The sequence below is a fragment of the Ornithorhynchus anatinus genome, chromosome 18, assembly GCF_004115215.2.
Source record: "Ornithorhynchus anatinus isolate Pmale09 chromosome 18, mOrnAna1.pri.v4, whole genome shotgun sequence".
NCBI classification, from domain to species: domain Eukaryota; kingdom Metazoa; phylum Chordata; class Mammalia; order Monotremata; family Ornithorhynchidae; genus Ornithorhynchus; species Ornithorhynchus anatinus.
Genome location: NC_041745.1, coordinates 15,373,381 through 15,393,705, shown reverse-complemented (window position 1 = coordinate 15,393,705; position 20,325 = coordinate 15,373,381). Strand labels below are relative to the sequence as shown.

At 65.4% G+C, this 20,325-nt stretch overlaps 1 protein-coding gene across 2 annotated transcripts in view; it reads right to left on the bottom strand.

Moving 5' to 3' along the window:
* EXOC6B (exocyst complex component 6B) overlaps positions 1 to 20,325 on the bottom strand; it is a 370,191-nt gene that overhangs the window by 178,734 nt on the left and 171,132 nt on the right. For both annotated transcript variants that reach the window (XM_029083071.2, XM_029083072.2), the window contains exons 16-18: positions 13,094 to 13,205; positions 7,187 to 7,321; positions 2,534 to 2,713 (exon numbers count right to left, since the gene is read on the bottom strand). In XM_029083071.2, coding sequence (XP_028938904.1) covers positions 2,534 to 2,713; positions 7,187 to 7,321; positions 13,094 to 13,205 — 427 coding nt within the window. The remainder of the gene's footprint in view (positions 1 to 2,533; positions 2,714 to 7,186; positions 7,322 to 13,093; positions 13,206 to 20,325) is intronic.

Sequence of the window (20,325 nt, the reverse complement as noted above, 5' to 3'; positions counted from 1 at the left end):
GTGGCCTCCCCTTCCTTCCGGGACAGTCGCCGGGGGCAGGCTCGCCGCTCGGAGCGAGCCTACCCACTCTGTTTTACCGTCCCCTCCCGAGGGACTTGTTTAGGGTTCCGCCCGGGGGGAGCGCTCAGTAAATACCACCGATCGACCATCGCCCCGGTAACAACGTGGGTGACCTGGGCCCGCCCCGCCCCCCTGGCGAAAATGGCGCGCGGGGGCAGGGGCCCGGTCGCTTCTGAAAACGGGCCGTGAGCGTCCACCCGCCCCCTCGCCCCGACACCCGTCTTCGGCGGCCAGGAGACGCCCCTCTCTCCCCCAAGAATTCTGACTGATCTGAAAAGGAGACGCTCGGGGTTTCAAGACAGATGAACTGCTCTCGGGCTCCTCTCATAAATCACTCCTTCTCCCCTCGCCGCCTCGCTGGCCGGGCCCTAGGCGAGTCTTAGGGTTAGCTAGGCTTCGTGTTGCGGCCGTCGATCCGGGAGCCCATACGGCCCTCTGCTACGGTGGCCCGGAGCTCGCAGACGGTGCGGGGAGAAAGACCCTCTCTCTCCCTTGCCGGGGGAAGGATCTGCCTCGAGGAAGCCGGAAGGAACTCCGCAGGGCTTCGATCTGCAACCTGTCACGGCCGCCGATCCGTCAGGGGCCCAACTAGCCGGGAGGTACACCTCCCGTCGCCCGGACCGGATTCGGGACGCGAGAACTTTCCCAACCCTCCCGAGTCCCCGGGCCGGCCCCGTCCCGGCTCCGCTCCCGGGACGCCGCTCGGCGTCCCGGCCGGAGCTCGCTTCCGCCGAACCCATCCGGTCCGACGGCTCCTCCGGAGTCAAGCCCAGAGGCCCCGCGGTCGGTCCGGATGGGTCTGGCGGGAGCCCGGCGGTCGGCCGATTTTTCTTTGACCCTCCCGGCCCGGATCCAGAGCGGGGGAGGCCCCGCAGAAGAGAGCGGCACAGGACGACGCCCAAAGGACTCGGGGGGCGTCATCTGCCGCGCTTCGCACGGGGAGAGTCGGGAAAAGAGCAGCGTAGACGCCTGAGACCCTCCCCGGCCCCCAGGCGGAGCGCGGGTGGCTAGTCCGGCCCACACGTCCCGTGGTCGCTCGTCCCCCCCCGGCTCCCCTCGCCGGCTGAAATCTACGATCGGGCCGCTGGCCGGCATTCCTCCCACCCTTTAAATCGGTCGAGGACCCTACAGCGGGAAGACGGATACGCGTCGGGAGTGAGGCGAGATCTTCAGATCTGACACTCGGCCGCACCCCCCGCGGGTGCCCGGGAACCGAGCAGTGGGCGTCGGGATCAGCGTGCGTCGCCTAAGACGCGAATCGACTCCGGTTGAGCTGTCAGCCCCGTGGGTGATTTCGTTCACGTGCCCAAGACGTCGCGGTCAGGGACCCGATTTCAAGGGTCCAAACCTCTACTCTAGCTCTGGCGCCTCTCTGGGGGAAGTCTTCCCGAGTTCGAGCCCCCCCGCCCCCCCCCCCCCCAGGAAGCATCCATCCAGAGCAGGAACCGTCTTCTCCGGGGAAGGGGTTTTTCCGACGGAGCCCGGGGTACCGTGGCCGACTGAAAGCCGGCGAAGCTTTGGAGAACCGGTGAGGGAGTGGTTCGCAAACGGAGCCCGAAAACCCAGAGGGCTTGCGGGACCCAGTCGGCGAGCAAAGGAGCTCACAGCCCTCTTCACGTCCGACAGGCGATCGCTCCCCCGACCTTCAGAGACCTACTGAGAGCGCATCTCCTCCGAGAGGACTCGCCCCCTTTACCTGCCCCCCCCCCCCCCCGGCCCCCACGGCACCTATTTAAGCAGCCGTGACGTATTTGTGTAGACCAGTGTCCCCCTCTGAACTGTAAGCTCACTGAGCGTGCCTCCCGACTCTACGTATCGCCCTCTCCCACGCGCTTAGGACAGTCCTCCGCACACGACCAACACTCGACACAGGTGACCGACTGACCGACCTGCCGGCGAGCCCCAGAACGCATCCGAGGCGGGAGGCGGTGGGGGAGGGCGACGGGGAGAAGGGGAGGGGCCGACGATTCCGGAGTCGAAGGAGCGGGCAGGCGTGGGGGGGTGGGGGGGTGGGGGACACGGGAGCCAGGGCCGAACGGGGTCGAGCTCCGCGGGAACGGAGAGCCCACAGGCTCAGGGCGGATCAGAAAGGAGACGCAACCAAGTGAGAATTCAACCGGAGACAAGGGACGGAGCCGGCGGGTGACCTGGACCGTCGGGGCCGCCCCTACGAGCCGGGACCCTCTCCCGTCGGGGGGAACGGTCTGGGACGCTGGGGGTTGCCGGCTACGTAGCCGCCGGGCTCCGACCGCGTTTCCGCCCTGCCCCTCTAAGGTGCCTCTGTCCCCAGGAGACCCCGGAGTGACCCGCGGTGACCAGGAAGGGTTCCTCCCCGGGAGGAGCCGAGGTCGACTGGTCGGGACCCCCGAAGGAGGGCCTCTGCTCCCCGGGCCCCAGCTGCAATCCCACTCCCTTGCCTCCCCTGCCTTCCCTCCCCGAGGAGGCCCGAGGAGAGGGCGGAGGCTCCACTCACGGGCAGGTGCGTGAAGACGGCGAAGGTGCTCCGCAGGAAGGCGATGAGGTCCAGCAGGTAGTCGCTGGCTTTGCTGCCCGAATCGCCGGCCATCCAGTCGTAGTCGGCCAGCTGCAGGAACTGGTCGATCTTCTGGTTCAGGTTGGTGTAGATCTCCTCCTCGGCCGCGTGGCGGGCGTCCTGGGGGGGGGGGGGGGGGGCGAGAGCGGCCGCAGTCAGGCCGGTAGGGGAGGGGGTCCCGGGTCTCAGCCGCCGGCCACGGGGCACGGTGGCCCCGCTCACATCCCGCTCCTTTAGGAAACAGCCGGACGTGCCCTCCTCGGGTCACCAGCCGTGGTCACTTTATACCTCTTTCGCTCATTCGTTCAGTCGCCGTTTGTGAGCGCTCCCTGTGCGCGAAGCACCGTGCTCGGCGTTGGGAGAGTACGCAACAACAACAGACGGGCGTATTCCCTGCCCGCATTAAGCTCACGGTCTAGAATCACGACTACTACTAACTAATAATAATCATAATCACTGTGCTATCCGTTAGGCGCTTACTACGCGTCCGGCACCGTACTAACCGCCGGGGCGGCTACGAGCCAATCAGGTTGGACTCGGTCTCCGCCCGACGTGAGGCTCACCGTCTCCGTCCCCCTTTTTCAGACCAGGTAACCGAGAAGGGACGTGACTTGCCCGAGGTCAACCGGCCGAGCGGGGATCTGACGCCCGGGCCCGGGCTCCTTCCCCGAGGCCTCGCTTCCGCCGTCTCTCCCGCCTTTCCGGGTGGGCCAGTGTGGGGGCCGTGGGTTCGGGTGGACGGGTTCCGCTGGGCGGACGGGTCCTCTCTGGGACCCCCGGCCCGACCCCTCTGGCGAGAAGCCTCCGTCAGGAAAAGGGAGAACGCAGGACCCGCGACAACCGAGGGAGCCGGGCCGAAACGGCCCCGGGAGGGCCGGACCTCCACCGCGCCCGAAAGCGACGGGTGTCTCCTACCGGCGCCAGCCCCACGGCTCCCGGCGGCCCCTCCCGCCCCCCCTCGCCGTCTCGTCCGGCTCGACCGCTCACCGGTTTGGGTTTCCGCCCGCCGGACCCCCGTCGGGCCACCCCCATCCGCCGCCCCCTCCCGAGGCTCCGGTGCCGGTGGAGAAGCGGGGAAGCCGAAGCACCGGGGGCACGGGGGTCCTGAGTTCTTCTCACCTCCCGCGAGGACGGCCCCGTTCCAGAAGAGGCCCGCTGAGGGCCCCTCCTCGGCAGGAACCATTTCTGGAGAAGCAGCGCGGCCCAGCGGACGGAACACGGGCCCGGGAGCCCGAAAAACCTCCGTCGCCCGTCGGCCGCGCGGCCTCGGGCAGGTCGCTTCCTCGCTGGGTCCGACCCGGTTCGCTTGTATCCGGCCCCAGGGTTTGGCACGGCGCCTGGCGCATCGTCGGCGCTTAAAAAAATGCCATAGTCATTATTGCTCCACCTCCCCGGGCCTCGGTCACCTCAGCTGCAAAATGGGAATTAAGAGGGTGAGCCCTACGCGGGACAGGGACCGTGTGAAGCGACTTGTCCGAGAAGACAGGTGGCCGAGGCGGCATCGGCACCCAGGCCCTTCCGACCTTCGGGCCCGTGCTCTATCTACTGGGGCGGCTGCTTCCCCGGTGAACTGAGGCAAGCATCGGGGGTGCGGAAGAATGGCCTCGAAACACTCTCGGGTCAGAGGGGGGCGCTCGGGGCGCCCCTCTCCCGCCCCCACCCTTCTCCGAATACCACCGGCGGGCACCCCCGTGGCACGGCTGACGGGGGCCCGGTTCGACCGAGGAGAAAAGGGTAAAAAAATACGCAAGCGCGCGCGAACCGTTTAGCTTGTCCAAAACGCCCCGGGAGGGGGCTTGGGTCGACCGATGCCGCCCGGGGCCCGGTACGGTACCGGGATGGCTCCCGGCCCGGTAATATCTGCCGAACCCATTCCGCGGGTGACGCTAACAGACGGGGAGCCGGAAGGAGGGCGCAGGGGCGGCGGGGAGGGAGGGAGCCGGAGAGCTGAATAATCCACGGGATCGACATCCCACCGACTGGATAACTGAGGGGGCGGAAGATCCAAGAGCGTTCGTTCAATTGTTTCTATCGAGCGCTGAACTGCGTGCCGAGCACGGTGCCACGCGCTGGGGAAACTACAGCCCAGCAGTAAACGGTGACATTCCCCGCCCGCGACGAGCTTCCGGTCTAGAGGGAGGGAGCATCGGTATGGCAGCGACGGCAGGGTGACCTCCCGTTGTTTTTAGAGCCCGTGTCGCACTGAGGAGTCCATCCTCCCGTGCTCGAGCAATCCGGAGGCTGCTCTGTTACGCTCATTATCCGCCCTTCAATCCAAGGGGGAGAAAAGGCTCATCGTTAGGAAATTCTCTCGAGAGGAGAAAAAAAAAAAAAAAAGAAACAACATTTTTGAAAAAAACTTTCCCGCGTGGAGGGAAAAAACGGGGGAGGAAATTTTCACCCCAGGTATATCAATCAAGCACTCGATGGCATTTACCGAGTGGTCACTTGGTTCCCTCATCTGGAAAACGGGGATGGAGACTGTGAGCCCCGGGAGCGACGTGGACCGCGCCTGACCCGACTGGCTTCTATCTACCCCAGAGCTCGGTGCAGTGTCTGGTACGCAGTAACTGCTTAACAAACGTGATTTTCTTTTTTTTTTTAAAAAAAAGCCCCACCTGAGGCCACGGAGAGTAGCCGGTGGGAATCTGGTTCACGTAGGAGGAAGGAGGAGGGGTTCGCGGATGATACCTTGCCAGCTCTGAACCCTGTAAACAAGGCAGACAAGTCCCCAGCACAGAGAAACAGTGTGGCCTAGTGGAAAGAGCACGGGCCTGCCAGTCGGAGGCCCTGGATCTTAATCCCGGCTCTGCCGCCTGCCTCCCGCGCGACCGAGGCAAGTCGCTTCTCCTTCCTCGGCCTCAGCTGCCTCGCCCGTAAGGCGGGGGGACTCGATAACCCGTCCCCCCTCCCTCCTGGCCCGTGAGCCCCACGTGGGGCAGAGACCGTGTCCGACCCGATCACCCCGAATCTACCCCGGCGCTCGGCACGGCGCCCGGCGACACCAGCGCCGCGATCGTGAAGCCCCGCGGGGGGGGGGTCCTGACAAGACGGGATGGCGAAGCACACCGTCCGGGGCCCCACCTCTCCGTCCCAGACACGACGACGCGCCAAAAGGAGAGCCAATCCGCGGCGGTCCTCGGGAACGCGAGGTCGGGCTGTGCCCCTGGGCCGCTCTAAGTGGGTGGCGGGTGCGGGGAGGGGATTTCACGGGCCCGGCTCGAACAAGTCCCACCTGGCCGGGCGGATCTGGAAACTTCCAAACCCGAGACAGGGCCCGCCGGGGCTGGCGTGAGCCGCTCCGCTCGAGGCGGTCCCGCTGCGAGCGGAGGCCGAGGAGAACGAGACACCAGAACTCGCCGGCGCGGCGGAAGCCGCAGGCTTGGCGGGGGGGGGGGGGCCCCCCGGAAAACCCTAGCCGACGGCCGGCAGCTGCGCCGACCGCGTGTCTCCGGAGAACGACCCGGGGCTCGAGGAGCCGGGCGGAGTCCGTCCGTCCGTCCGTCGGCCGGCTTTCCCGAGGGCCGGCCGGCGGGGCCGGAGCGAGAACGCGAACCGGGCCTTTCCGGGAGTGACGGGGAGAAAAGATCCGGCACCCACAAGCGCGCAGGCTGAAGCGATCTCTCTTCGGAGACGACCGGGCCGTCAGAAATGATCGACTGCGAACAAAGCCCACGCTAGCTTGACGCCGTGGCTCACCCAGCCTGAGATTCTGCCTCCGTCGGGGGGCACCGGGACCCTCGCAGAAACCGCGTGCCGGTCGGCCGTCGAGGGCGCGTCTCCTCCGAGACGCCTTCTCGGATCAAGCCCTCTCTTCCCCGGCTCCCTCCCCCGTCTGCGCGGTCCGTGCTTTTCGATCCCCGCGCCTCTGGGCATCTGCTGTTCGATCCACCCTCGGCACTTGGGTGCAGATCTGTCAGGCCCAGCCGCTTAGCGGGTGGAAGGCCCTCTGCCCCGAGGCAAAATTCACCCATAACGGGCGGCAGCGGCCCGGGAGGGAGTCGAGGGCGGACACTCGAGTTGGCTGCGCGGAAGGCGGCGCCGGTCATCCACTTGGGGGTTTTTACCAAGAGAACTCTACGAATCCACCACCGGAAGCATTGCGGACGGAGAGCGGGGCGATCTGGGAGAGAGGGGTCCGTGGTGTCGCTACCGTCACTGATCTAAAGGCTGGGGCGGATACGACGTCATCGGGTTGTCCCACGCGGGGCTCGGTCTTCGTCCCCATTTTACAGATGAGGTAGCTGAGGCGCAGAGAAGCTAAGTGGCTTTCCCGCAGTCACACACCGGGCAGGCGCAGAGGACGGGGCACGGGCCCGGGAGCCAGCAGGTCGGGGGTTCTGATCCCGGCTCCGCCACGACTCTGCGGTGTGACCTCGGGCGGGCCACCTCACTTCCCTGGGCCTCGGTTCCCTCCTCTGTAAAACGGAGCTGGAGACCGTGAGCCCCACACGGGAAAGGGACCGTGTCTAAACCGATCTGTCTGTACCCACCCCGGTGCCTGGCACTCATCACGCGCCGAACGTACACCGCAGTTATCGTCGTTCTCATCAGTACTATCGAGAAGGGCACAGGGATGCCGGTGCCGCTCACCTTGAAAGTGGTGGTGCCGTAGAGTTTGGTGGTGTGAACGGTCTCGGGGAGCACGTTGGTGATGTTGGTGATGAACTCCTCGAGGAACTTGCAGGACTTCTCCAGGTGGGTGGTGTTGATGATGATCTGGACGAGCTGCGGGGGAGGACGGGACACGTCAAGCCCTCCGATCCCCGCCCGGACCGTCCGCGAGGGGCGAGGGATGCGGCCAAACGGAGCCTCTCCCGACCCGTCCGGAAATACCGCTCCTTCTCTGCCGGGTTACGGTTCGCGAGGTCCTCTGGAGGCAGAGAGATAGACTAGATCATCTCTCTCGACGCCCTCCCCCCCCCCGATCGATCCATCCATCGTTAACACCTCTAATATCCGCCCTTTCTTCTCTATCCGAATCGCCGCCACGCTGATCCAAGCGCTTGCCCTATCCCGCCTCGATTACCGCATCAGCCTCCTTGCTGGCCTCCCCGCCCCCTGTCTCTCCTCGCTCCAGCCCGTGGGTGACTCGGCTGCTCGGCTCATTTTTCTGAAAAAAACTTTCCGGCCCCCCCCCCCCCCCCCCCCCGGCCCCCAAACCTCCGGAGGCGGCCCATCGATCCCCACGTCGCACAGAAACTCCGTTCCGTAGGTCCGACGGCACTCGATCGATTCTCCTCCTCCCACCTGACCTCGCCGACGTCTCGCCGCGACCCAACTCGCCAACCCCGCTCCCCTGACACCCAACTGCTTTCTGCCCCTCGATCTCAACTGTCTCGCCCCCGTCCACTTGCCCGGGTTTCTCCTCTGAGCCTGGGACTCCCTCCCCTTCACATCTGACAGTCCACTGCTCTCCCCAACTTCAAAAGCCTCTCAGAATCACATCTCCTCCGAGAGGCCTTCCCTGACTCACCGCCCCTCACCCGCCTTCCCCTCTGCATTTACTACACATCTGGCAGGGTTCCCTTTAAGCACCGGCAGATTCACTCCAGCCTCGCAGCGCTTACACAAATATCCTTACGTTCTACTATTTCTGCGAATCCGCTATTGTAATGTCCGTCTTCCTCTGTAATGGTGAGCTCTCCGGGGGCAAGGATCGTGGGACCGACTCTGCTGGGTTGTACTTCGCCAGGCGCTCAGTACCGTGCCCTGCGATCAATCAACCCGGCAATCGTCGTACTTGTTGAGTTCTCACTGTGCGCAGAGGACTACACAGAGGACACGGAAGAGTACGATATAAAAGAGTCGGTAGGTGTGCTCCCTGCCCACAGAGAGCTGACAGCCGAAGGCGGAGAAAGACGTTAATATCAGTAAACGAATTACGGATCCGCGCAGAGGTGCTGGGGGGCGGGGGGGGGGGGGGTGAACAAAGGATGCAGATCCAAGTGTGAGGGCGACGCGGAAGGTATCGGGAGAAGAGAAAACGAGGGCTTAGTCCGGGAAGACCCCTCGGAGGAGACGTGATTTTAATAAGGCTCTGAAGGCGGGGAGAGTGATGGCCTGTCAGATCCGAAGCGGGAGGGCGTTCCCGACCAGAGGCAGGATGTGGGGGAGGGTCGGCGGTGAGACAGAGGTGCGGTGAGTAGGTCGGGGTAAGGGGAGCGAAGTTCGCGGGCTGGGTTGTAGTAGGAAAGCAGTGAGGTAAGGTAGGAGGGGGCGAGGGGACCGAATGCTTTAAGGGGTTTCCGTCCGATGCAGAGGAAGATGGACAGCCCCCGGAGGTGCCTGAGGAACGGGGAACCCGAGGACTGCGGGCGCTCAGCGAATATCCACCGACTAACCGTTCGACCGACGGTATTCGTGGACCACTCGCCGGGCTCAGGACACGGTACAAAGAGCCTTCGAGAGCACAAGCGGAATTCGTGAACGAGAACTCAACGGCAAGCGTGTGCGTGTTGGGCCGGGTGGGGATCTGGAGTTGAGGCAACGGGACCTCGGTCCTGGCTGTGGCACCAACTTGCCGGAGGTCCCCGACGGTGAGCAGATCACACCCCTGAGAGGCCCAGGGAAAAGGAAGAAAGACCGACCCGGGTTTCGACACGCATCTGGGTCTGGGCGAAGACGGGCGGATGCAGAAGGGAGATGGAGAAAGGAGGGGATGCTGCAAGTGTCCGCTAAAGCTCCTGAAGCCCAGCGAGGGGGGGGGGGGGGGGGGGGGGGGATGGGAGAGAAGCCACGAGGGTGAGGTTCCCGGAAACGAGACCGCGGAGGTGCCCGGCCTCCTTCTCGTGGCTGGCGGAGAGCCCGAGAACCTTCGAGGAAGGGGGCCCGGTCCTCGGGCGGGTCGCCGGCCAACAGAAGGCGAACTCGGACTGGCTAACGTTCCTGGCGCCGCTGGGGGCGCCCGGATGCCGGGGCCCGGTCCCCGGCCACCAGGCTAGGGCCGGATGGAGGCTCGAAGGAGGAAGGGGGGGGGGGGGGGATTTCCCGGGTGGCCTCGCAAGCGGGGAGATGCCCCGGGGGGCCGACGGCTCCCAGCCGGTCGCGCCGGGGCCTCGGGGTCCGGTCCACCCCGGGCACCGGCCGGGGAGGGGGGACCGGCCAGCGGCGGTCTCCTCTCGCCCCCGGGAGCGGCCAGGGCATCCTAGCCCTCACCCCGCGACGTCGCCCCTTCCCGAATACGCCCCTCCGCTCTGCGAGTCGACCCCCACGCCCCAGCCGCCTCCCCGCCATCTTTCCCCGGGAGGGCGGGGGACGGGATCAAGCTGGGAACCCGAGAACCGAGCTCGGGCGATCCGCCCCCCCCCCCCCCCCCCCCCCCCCGAGCCTTGACGGCCCACCAAAGCCGGAGGACAACCACCCAGCTGGCCAGACTCGATCTCGCCCAGCCAACGCAGGTTCCGGGGCCTGGAGGTCCCCCGGCTTCCGGCCGGCCGGCTTTAACGCCGGTCGGCGGCCGCGGGCCGGGGCGCCGCGGGCCGGGAGCCGTAGCGCGAGGCGGGGGTGGGGGGGCGGGGGAGAAGGAGCTCGGAGGGCTAGAGATGGTCTATTTTAAAACTGGCGTCACTCCACCTGGGAGGAAAGGACTGCCTCTAAATTGAAATCCTAATAATGAGGGATCGTGTCATGTTATCGAAATCACAAAACACTGGCAGTCAAAGAGAAGATTGTCCTGTTTTTCACGATATTGGCAGGTGAAAAAAAAGACAGAAAGAAAGCTTCGCTGGGTACGTTGTAATTTCCCACGACTTTTTCAAAACCTGTCAACACAAAAGATCATCGTGAATTACCCCAATTGACTGTCAGTCACTTTTGAAATGTTTCAGTGCAGAGAGCCCAGAATGGCCTATTAAAACGCTCTAGGATTACAGCAGATACCGTGTCATTTTCGGGAGCGCATTGTCTGCTAATGAGCGTTAAGCGGGCTACCCCTCTGAGTGGCAGCTCCCAAAAACCATACAAGGACATTTGCAAATGAAAAGGCAGATGCTCCGGGGGTAATTATGAACTTACTTGTGATATGAAGCGATTTTACAGATCAAATTTCATCATCATGTGAGTTCCTCCGGCGATCTCGGGGGGGGGGGGGGGGGGGGGTCGAAGTACCCTCCACGCCACCTTGAAACGTTTCGCCGGAGGCCGCGGCTGGGCACGGCGGGCGTGGCCGGCCAACGCCGGCGCTCCGGGGAACCGCGGGGGCCGCACGGAGGAGGCGGCCCCGGAGACCCGGGCGGGAGCTCGGCCGGGGCCGCCTAGATCCGACTCGGTCCCCACCGGGGGGGGACAACCTCCTCGCTCCGCTCCGCTGGGACGGCGGGGCGGAGGTCTGAGAGGCGGCCCCGAATCTCAGAACCTCGGAGCCGGAAAGGGGCCTCGGAAGGCCCTCCGGACCAGCCCCCCGAGGCAGGGAGAGCACCGCGGGGCAAGCTGCTCGATTCTGGAAGCTCCCCCGGGTCCCCCCAAAACCCGGGCGCTCCGGGCTTCTAATTCCAATCCTGGCCGCGGCCCATTCAGCGGCCAGAACGGCGTCTCCGCCCGCGGAGAGGAGTGTCCGGAGGCAGAAACCTCGCTGCCCCAGACACCTGGGGACCCTCTGGACAACTGACGTTCCCTTCTTCCTTTCGCGTACTACGGGCAGAACTGTTCAAACACGTACTTTTTGCCAAGCGCTCAACGAAGTGCTGGAGAAGACACGACCCACGCGTCGGTTTCAGACGGGGCTCACAGTCACCCGAAAGCACTCACCGAAGGCTCCTCTGGGGGGAGGCAATATTTCCGGGATTTTGCGGGAGACCGTCCTCCGGCCAGACCTTCCCGACAAGAATGGCTGCCCTTCCCGTTCCCCCCCAGCCCATCCTCTCCGAGAAGTCCGGATAACCGGGATTCCTGGACACCAGGAGTCCGCGGATCTTGAGTCCTCCGAGGGCCGGGGCCCGTTTCTGAGTCTCCCCTCTGTGTTCTTTCCCACTGCTTAGTACAGAGCTCCGCATACAGGAAGCCCTCGGTGGTGGGCAAGGAACACGTCTAGCGACTGTCGTGCTATATTCCCCCGAACAGCAAGTGCACGATAAATACCATCGAATGATCGATTAATTGATTAAAATCCCTCTTTCTGGGTCCCCGTTAGACGGCGAGCTACTCAAGTCAAGGTTCACGTACGCTAACTCTGCCCTATTCTCCCAAGCGCCTAAGACAGTGCTCTGCACTCCATCAATACCGGTGGCTTTACCCATCAGGCCCTCCGTACTCTGTGCTTCCCGTACCGTGCGATAAAGGCTGGAGTAGAGGGAAGGGGAGGCAGTGGAGACACAGGACAAACATTTCCGCTGCTGGAACCGAGAAACAGCCTGGCGTAGTGGCTGGAGTCCAGGCCCGGGGGGGGGGCAGAGGGTCAGGGGTTCCAAGTCGGGCTCCGCCACCCGTCCGCTGTGCGACCTCGGGTCAGTCGCTTCGCTTCTCCGGGCCTCCGTTCCCTCAGCTGGAAAACGGGGCTCGTATCTGTGAGCCCCACACGGGACGGGGACCGTGTCCAACCCGATTCACTTGGAATGATAATGTTGGTATTGGTTAAGCGCTTACTGGGTGCAGAGCTTAACCCGTGACCTTCTGACTCCCGGGTCCGCGCTCCATCCACCACGCCACGCCGGTCCGCGCTGCCTGTCGGCCCTCTACGCGACCACGGAGGTCAGGATGCAGAAGCCCCTTCCCTCGCTTGAGCCCAGGGGCCGCCGCTCGCTGACGTCACCTCGTCCCGGGGTGCTCCCGGCCGACCCCTCCTCACACTAGCTGCCCGAGAAGAGCCCCCCCCCCGGGGTTGGGGGGCCGGGGGGGACGGCACCCACCCCCTCCCGACTCGGCTCCCGCCCGGCCGCGCCCGCCGACGCGGGCAGGGCCCGGCTCGATCGGTATAAAACGTTACATCCGGACCAACGGCCGCCCGCGCTAACGGAAACCCGCCGCTAAAGGGGTCCTCTGAGCAAACTCCCCCTCTTGGAACGGTGGCCCGGGGGGAGCAGCAGCGTTCCTCCCCACCGCGGGTCGGCCCCCGTAGGAACGGGCCGAGGGCCCAGCCAGGGAAAGCGGTAGGGAGGAGGCGGAAAGCCCGGCTTGGAAAGAGGGAAGGCCGGTCGGCCTGAGCCGAGCGTGTCCTCTGGAAGGAGGAAGTCTGGCTCGGCAGGGGGACCCGCGCAGTAATAATCAGAATGATCGGGCTATTCGGTATTGGGCGGGAGGGAAGATACAAGACAATCGGGTCCCCCGTGGGGCTCACAGTCTAAGTAAGAGGGAGTAGGGGTATCGAATCCCCTTCATGCAGACGAGGGAACTGAGGCACGGAGGAGGGAGGCGACTCGCCCGAGGTCACACGGCAGGTACGGGGCAGAGCTGGGATTAGGACCCAAGCCCTCTGACCCCCAGGCCCGGATTCCTTCCACCAGGGCAGGCTGTCTCCGCCCCCGCCCTCCCACCTGGGGCTTCTCGGGCCGCGCCCGGGCTCACCTCCGTCAGACCCACGTTCTTGCGCTTGATGACGTTCTGCAGGGAGTTGCTCAGGGTCCGGGTCAACAGCAGATTGGTGGACTTCCGGATCATATCGTCGACCTCCGTGGAGCTGGAAGGCAAAGCGGCAGGAGTTAGCCCGGGCTGACGGGTCCCCGGCGGCTTCACTCTCCTCCGGATCCCGTCCGGGGCAGGTGCGAGAAGAAACGGGCTCCGGGCGGGGGACACGGGGGGGACGGGGGGGACGGGGGACGGAGGACGACCAAGCCAGAGCTTCCCGGTCGCCCTGCCGGACCCTCTCTCGGCCGGCCCTCCTTCCTCCCAAGCCCACCTTCTGGCTCCATCTCACTCTCGATTCTTCCTTGTTTTATTTTAAAAGGAATGTGATCAGAGTTTACTGTGGGGAAGAAGGGAGCGGTAAACGGCTCTTATACCTTCCCCGAGAAAACTCTACGGACACACTACCCGAACGGCACGGACGGTTCTGGGGAAAGCGGGTCCACGGAGTCACGACGAGTCGGACCCGACCGCCCTTACCGCGTGCCGGGCACCGTATTAAGCACCGGGGCGGATCCCAGCCGGCCGGGTTGGACGCCGTCCACGTCCCACGTAAGGCTCCGCTCTTCCACCTCCATCCACTCGTTCGCGCCACTCCTCCCCACACCACCCCGGACAGACGCCGGCTCTTTCACGGTTCTTTTTCTCTTAATGGCACCCGTTAGACGCTTACTACGAGCTGGGCGCCGTACTGAGCGCCAGGGTGGATCCGAGGTTGGACAAACTCCGCGTTGGGGTTCGCGGTCTTAATCGCCGTTCTACACACGCGGGAACGGAGGCACGGAGAAGTGGAGTGGCTGGCCGCAGGTCACTCAGCAGACGAGTGGCAGAGCCGGGATCAGAATCCGGGCCCCCCGACCGCCGGGCAGGCGTTCTCTCCGTCGGGCCTCGCCGTTTCCCGCATCCGGGCCCCTCCCAAAATCCCACCTCCTCCGATCAGTCTCCCAGGACCTGAGAAGCGGTCCGGCCTGGTGGACGGAGCTCGGGTCACGGGTCCTCATCCCAGCCCCGCCGCTTGTCTGCCGTGTGACCTCGGGCAAGCGGCTTCGCTTCCCTGGGCCTCAGTTCCCTCGTCGGTGAAACGGGGATCGGGACGGTGAGCCCCACGTGGGACGGGGACTGTGCCCAGCTCTCGGTTCGCCTTATTCCCACCCCGGGGCTTAGGACGGCGCCTGGCACAGAGTGAGCGCTTAACAGATACCATTATTACCATCGTTCTACTCCGGCCTTCGACACTCGCCTGCTGCGGGGCCTTGGACGAGCCGCTTGACTTCTCTGGGCTTGGGGCACCTCACCGGTAAATGGACTGCGAGCCCCCCGCGAGCCGAGGACCGTGCGCGAAACCGTTACCTCCTATCGGTTTGGGCGCTTAGAACAGTGACTGGCACCAAGTGGGCGCTTAACAGATGCCAGGAAGAAAAACAGACGATCACCCCTTGGCCCGATTCTAGCACCGATGAATTCACTTCCACCCTCTGCTCCGTCCTCCACTCCGAGCGCTCTACCGTCACAACTCCGACCCTTACGACCGGCCGAGGTACTCCCGGGCTCCCCGCACGGGGAAGGTCCGGACGCTCCCCGGACAAGGGAGAGACGGTGGGACAGGGAACGAGGCCGAGACGGCCGCGGGCGGTGCCTCCCAGGGGGCTTTGCAAGAGCTGACAACCAGCCGGGCGGGGCGACTAGGCCGGCTCGACGCCGCTCCGTTTCCATCTCCCCCGAAATCCCCGGAAACCCCGGTCCGTGAGGTAGGCGGGGTCCGGGGAAGAAACCGCCTCCGGAGAACGGCCCGGCCCGGGGCCGGGGCCCCCGGACCATAACCCTCGACTGCTCGGCTCGGATAACGTCGGCGTGGCCGGCGGCTACTCTCCGCAGTCTTGAATATCGACCCGATGGTCACCTCTGCGGCCAACGGGCCGAGGGGCCCGAGGCTCTCCGTAGGCCCACCGACGCGGGGGTCCCACCGGCCCGGCCGCGTTCCCTGCGGGTCGGGCAGCGTCGCCCCAGGGCCGGCGTGCGGAGAAGCGGCACTCGCGGGCAGGAGAGCACGGTGCGGGGAAGCCCAGGTCCGCGAATGCTGCGCGTCACCGACTTCTACTCCGTCTGGGCGAGTTCCTCCTCCCGCCGGGCCCGCCGGGGAGCTTCTGAAACAGCGGGGTTTTGTCTGAGTCAGAAAGGAGCCGGGGGAAGGACCGGGGGAGCAGACGCGCGAATCCACGGTCGATTCGGGTCCGGAAAGAACCGAGACTCTGTCTCCGACGGACCCCGGGGACCCGGCGACGCATCCGGGCAACCCAAGAGGCCCGGCCGGCGTGGCGGGATCGGCTCAAGGTGGCCTCCCGGAGCGCCGCGGGGCGGGATGCCACGACCACACCGTAGACCAAGCTCCGCATTAACGGTCTAGCGCAGGCCATTACGCCGCACAGCTGGTGTTGTCTTTCGGTCGGCTCCCGGGGTTTTAAAAGGTGCCTCCTGGCCGGCGGCCAAGCCCGGATCTCCTTCTCTGGGGGGGGGGGGGGGGGGGGTCTTCTACGTGCCACCTGCCCTAACTCCCTTCCAGGAAGCAGCTCGGAACCCTGAGCCGGGCTTAAAGGTGGGAGCGGAGGGGCCGGGCGGAGGCGCCCGTGCCGACGGCGGCCTCGGCTTCCGAGCGGCGTTCCCACCGCGCCCCCGGCCCGGCGAGAGGCGGCGCGGCCCGGTGGACGGGGCCTTTTGAGTCCGGGGACCCCTCGGAGCATCGGGCTCGGGATCCCGTCGGTCTCCCGCCAACCGGGAGAGGACCCACAGTCGGAGGCGAGTAAAGGTCGGCATCCTTACAGGTGACCCTAACTGTCATCAGAAAGTCCACTCTCCGAGGGTCTCCCTCCTTCCCCACCCCCGCCCCCGGCCCCCGTCCGCCCCCGGCTCCCCGGAGAGGTGCGATCTTCTCTTCCTGAAGCACATTCGGAGATGGGGGGGGGGGGGGGGGGGGGTCGTAACGCCGGGCGCTTCGATCTCTCGGCAGCCTCGCCTCAGGCCCGGGATGGCGGCGGCCTTTATCTCTCCGCCGGAATGACGGGCAAAGAAAATTTCAACCTGGCGGGTTCAGAAGCATCGATAACTCCACGGGCCCCCGGAAGATCGACCCCCTGACCTTTGGCTCCTGCTCCCGTCCCACCTGACAAACGGCAAGGTGAGCGAGCCGAGGTCGCCGGGTTAAACGGAGGAAAGGCTCCGGCTATCTCCGTCCGCTCGGGAGCAGGGGAGGCCGCCGCTCGACCGAGCCATCGATCCCCGTCGACGCGACGGAACCCGTCCGGGGGGTCCTCCCCGATGGCCCCGGAAGCCGGGGCCCGTCTCCCGAGACGCTCTCCCCCCGCCTTCCGTGGGAAGGAGGAGAGGCTGCCCCCGTTCCCACGGGCCCCTTCCTGCCTCTGTTTCCCGCTTCCGAGGGGCCCGCGGCGCTTCCCAGATCAATACCCCACGGGCAGGGGGAGGCCTCGGCCGCGTCCGGAGACGGGGCCGCCCGGAGGGCGAGGCGCGCCTTGTAGGATGGGCGGGGGGGGGGGGGAGACGGCCGGGGCCAGCAAACCCTCCAGAAAGTGGCTCCCGGAGCAGCCGGAGACAGACGCCGTGCGGGGCAGCCGCCCGACGCAAGGCGACAGAGCACGGCACGGGGAGAACGGAGTCCCGGCGCCCAGTCCGGCTCCGGCTCCGTCCCCGGACGGGTCGCTTTCGTTCGTTCGTCCGTTCGTCCGTTCAGTCGTATTTATGAAGCACTCACGGTGCGCAGAGCGCTCGGGAAAGAACGGCACAACGGTAAACAGTGACGATCCCCGCCCACGACGAACCCGCGGTCCAGGCGGCGAGGGGGCACAGCGGGAGATGAGGAGAAGGGGGGCTCGGTCCGGGAAGGCCTCCCGGAGGAGATGGACCTTCGATGAGGCTTTGAAGGAGGGGAGAGTCACCGTCCGGTGGATTTGAGGAGGGAGGGCGTCCCGGGCCAGAGGCGGGGCGTGGGCCGGGGGTCGGCGGCCAGACGGGCGAGACCGAGGCCCCGTGAGGTGGTCAGCGCCGGAGGGGCGCAGTACGCAGGCTGCGCTGTAGCAGGAGAGAAGCGAGGCGAGGCGAGGCGGGAGGGAGCGAGGTGAGGATCTTAGAGCCAACGGTGAGGAGCTTTCGTTGACAGGGAGGTGGACGGGCAGCCGCTGGAGATTTCGGAGGAGGGGGGTGACCTGTCCACTGGTCTCTGGGCCTCGGCTTCACAGCTCACGCTCACGGCTTCCCAGGGAAGCGGAACCACGACTGGACGAAAAAGCGGAGGGGACCGCTGACGCCGCAGTGTCCCAGAGCCCAGCCGCCCGTCCTCGATGGCTCTGGGGCCCGGTACCCCTTCCCTAACCGGTTAGCGAAGGGTTCTTACCAAGCACCTTCTAGCGCGAGACACTCTACAAAGCCCCGGGGAGAGCGCAGAAGCAGCAAGACGCCCCTTCTCCACAATTCTGTTCACTGGTGGGGGTAACGGGAGGTAAGAGAAAGTAGTTCCAGGACATCGGGCTGACACCGCAGAACAAGTGACAGATACGCAAATGCAATTTCAAATAAAGAGGGACCCGTAGGCCGCGGTGCCAAGGAGAGGAAATCCAGTAGCCACTCGGGTGCTTTTCTTCTTTTCATCCTTCCACAGACGCTTATTCGACGGTAAATTCAACGATCCCTTCCGACTACTCTAGGTGTCCATCCTCTGGCCGAACCGTGCTCTCCAAGCGCTCGGTACGGCGCCCTGCGCGGAGTGGGCGCCCAGTAAATACGGTCGAACGACTGAATGAATGCTTTCGGATCCGTCAGCCCCTCTAGAGGGTAACGTCGACTGTGGCGTCCGTTAAGCGCCTACTCCGCGCCGGGCACCGCGCCGAGCAAATCAGGGTGGACGCAGTCCCCGAACCGTGCGGGTTCGCGGTACCGATCCCCGTTTTACAGATGAGGTGACCGAGGCGCAGCCAAGTCAAGCGACTCGCCCACGGCCCCGCGGCAGACGGGTGGCAGGGCGGGGATTAGAACCCAGGACCTCCCGACCCCCAGCCACACGCCTCTGGAAGGCTAAAGGGCTCCGGCGGCCACCCCGGCGTTGAGTACGGTGCGAAGCCCACAGGAAGTGATTAACGAATGCCGGCTTTTAAGAGAGGCTTCCCGGGGGCAGGGAAGGTATCCTCTCTTTGTCCCACACGACCCGTGCGCTTAACGGAGGGCTCGCGGCGGAGACTGGCAGGAGCTCAAGCATTACACGGACCAGGCTCCCTGCCTGATCTCCAATAAGCTCCCCCGGTCTCTTTCGGGGATGTCGGCCCGTGAGCTAATGATCTCTTTCAAGGGTGAACCAACGCCCCCAATCCACCCCCCGGGGCCGGGCCAGTTTAACGCACGGGGCTTCGCACGGGGGCCGTTTTTCACGGGTCGACTCCATCCATCCAAGGGAGAGGAGTGGCAGGAAACGTCGCCGTTCGTTACCGTAGAGAAGCCCGGGCTTGGGAGTCAGAGGGCGCGGGTTCCAATCCCGCCTCCGCCACTTGTCCGCTGGGCGACCGTGGGCGGGTCGCTTCACTTCTCTAGACCTCGGTCACCTCCCCTGTAAAATGGGGATTCACAGCGGGAGCCCCAAGCGGGACAACCTGACTTCCCCGGCTCTACCCCGGCGCTCGGCACACCGTAACTTCTTAAGAGATACCGTCGTCACTAACACCGTGCTTTCCCAGGCGCTCAGCAGGGTGTTCCGCGAACAGCAAGCGCCCGCTAGATACGACCGAATTTCTCAGATGAAGGAGATTTCCCCCGCGACTCAATCCTCTACCGATTCCGCCCGGGGCTCCGCGTACAGGTAGGAGCAGCGTGGCCCGGTGGCCGGCGCAGGGGCCTGGGAGTCGGGAGGACCCGGTTCCCAATCCGGGCTCTGCCACACGCCCGCTGCGTGGCCTCGGGCGAGTCACTTCGCTTCTCTGGGCCTCCGTTACCTCCTCCGGAAAATGAGGATTAAGCCCGGGGGCCCCGTGGGGGGGTGGGGGGGGGGTGGGGGGGAGAGACTGGGCCCGACCCGGTTTCCTCCTCTCTACCCCGACACTCACTCACCACAGTGCCCGGCACACGGTAAGTGCCCAACAGATACCTCTTTCTTATTTTTCTTCTCATCATTTAGACGTCCCGAACGGGGTTCAGAGCCGAGCAGATCCCAAGCGGACACGCTCCGCGCTCGGCAGAAAACCGCGACGGGACTCCGCTCGACCGAGACCCTCGGCTCGGGACTCGGGGCCCAGTACACTCCCCCTCCTCCGCCCCCTCTCCCAACCCGCCCCACGTCCAGTTCTCTCTACCCGGTAGACACCCAGGGCAGGGGCCCGTACGCGGTAGATGAACGGTCACCAGTTCCCTCCCGGCCGGGACGATGGCGGGAGGATGGAGGGAGGACCCGGGTCCCAATCTCGGCTCCGCCGTCGGTTCGCTGTACGACCTAGGGCAGGTGGCTTCGCTTCTCCGCGCCTCAGTTCCCTCACCTGTTTAATGAGGATGAAAAGCGTGAGCCCCACGCGGGCCACGGGCCGCGTCCAACCCGGTCACCTCGTGCCGACCCCGGTGCTCAGTCCGGCGCCTGGCACGTAGTAAGCGCTTGACGGATACCAGTGAAGAGATTGAGAAGAGAATAAACCCGCTGCCCGGGCCCGGAGGTGACAGCCTTCGGCAAGAGGAGGCAGAAGAGCGGGATCGGCGGACGCCGCCCGCGGGATCGCCACGCTCCTTTCCTCCCTTCTTACCCAACTACTGGCTCCGTCCCGGATCCGCCTCAACCATCGTTTCCCTGAGGAGGAGGAGAGACCTCACCCGCCGAGGTCCCGCCTCTCCGGTACATCCCCGCCGACCTCCGTGGGGAAGAGCCGGCTGGCGAGACCGCTGCCCGGGCCGCGGGCGCCGGAGCCTTCACCTGCAAGGCTGCGACCGATCGATCGGTGGGCTGTCCCGAGCGCTTGCCGTACTGAGCTCTTACTCATGACTTAGTGCGGCATTTGCTGAGCGCCTACTACGCGCCAGGCGATGATCTGAGTACTGGGGGAGATGTGAGAGAAGTGGGTTGGACCCGGTCCCGGTCCCTCACGGGGCTCACGGGCTTCATCCCCATTTGACAGACGAGGGAACGGAGGCACAGAGAA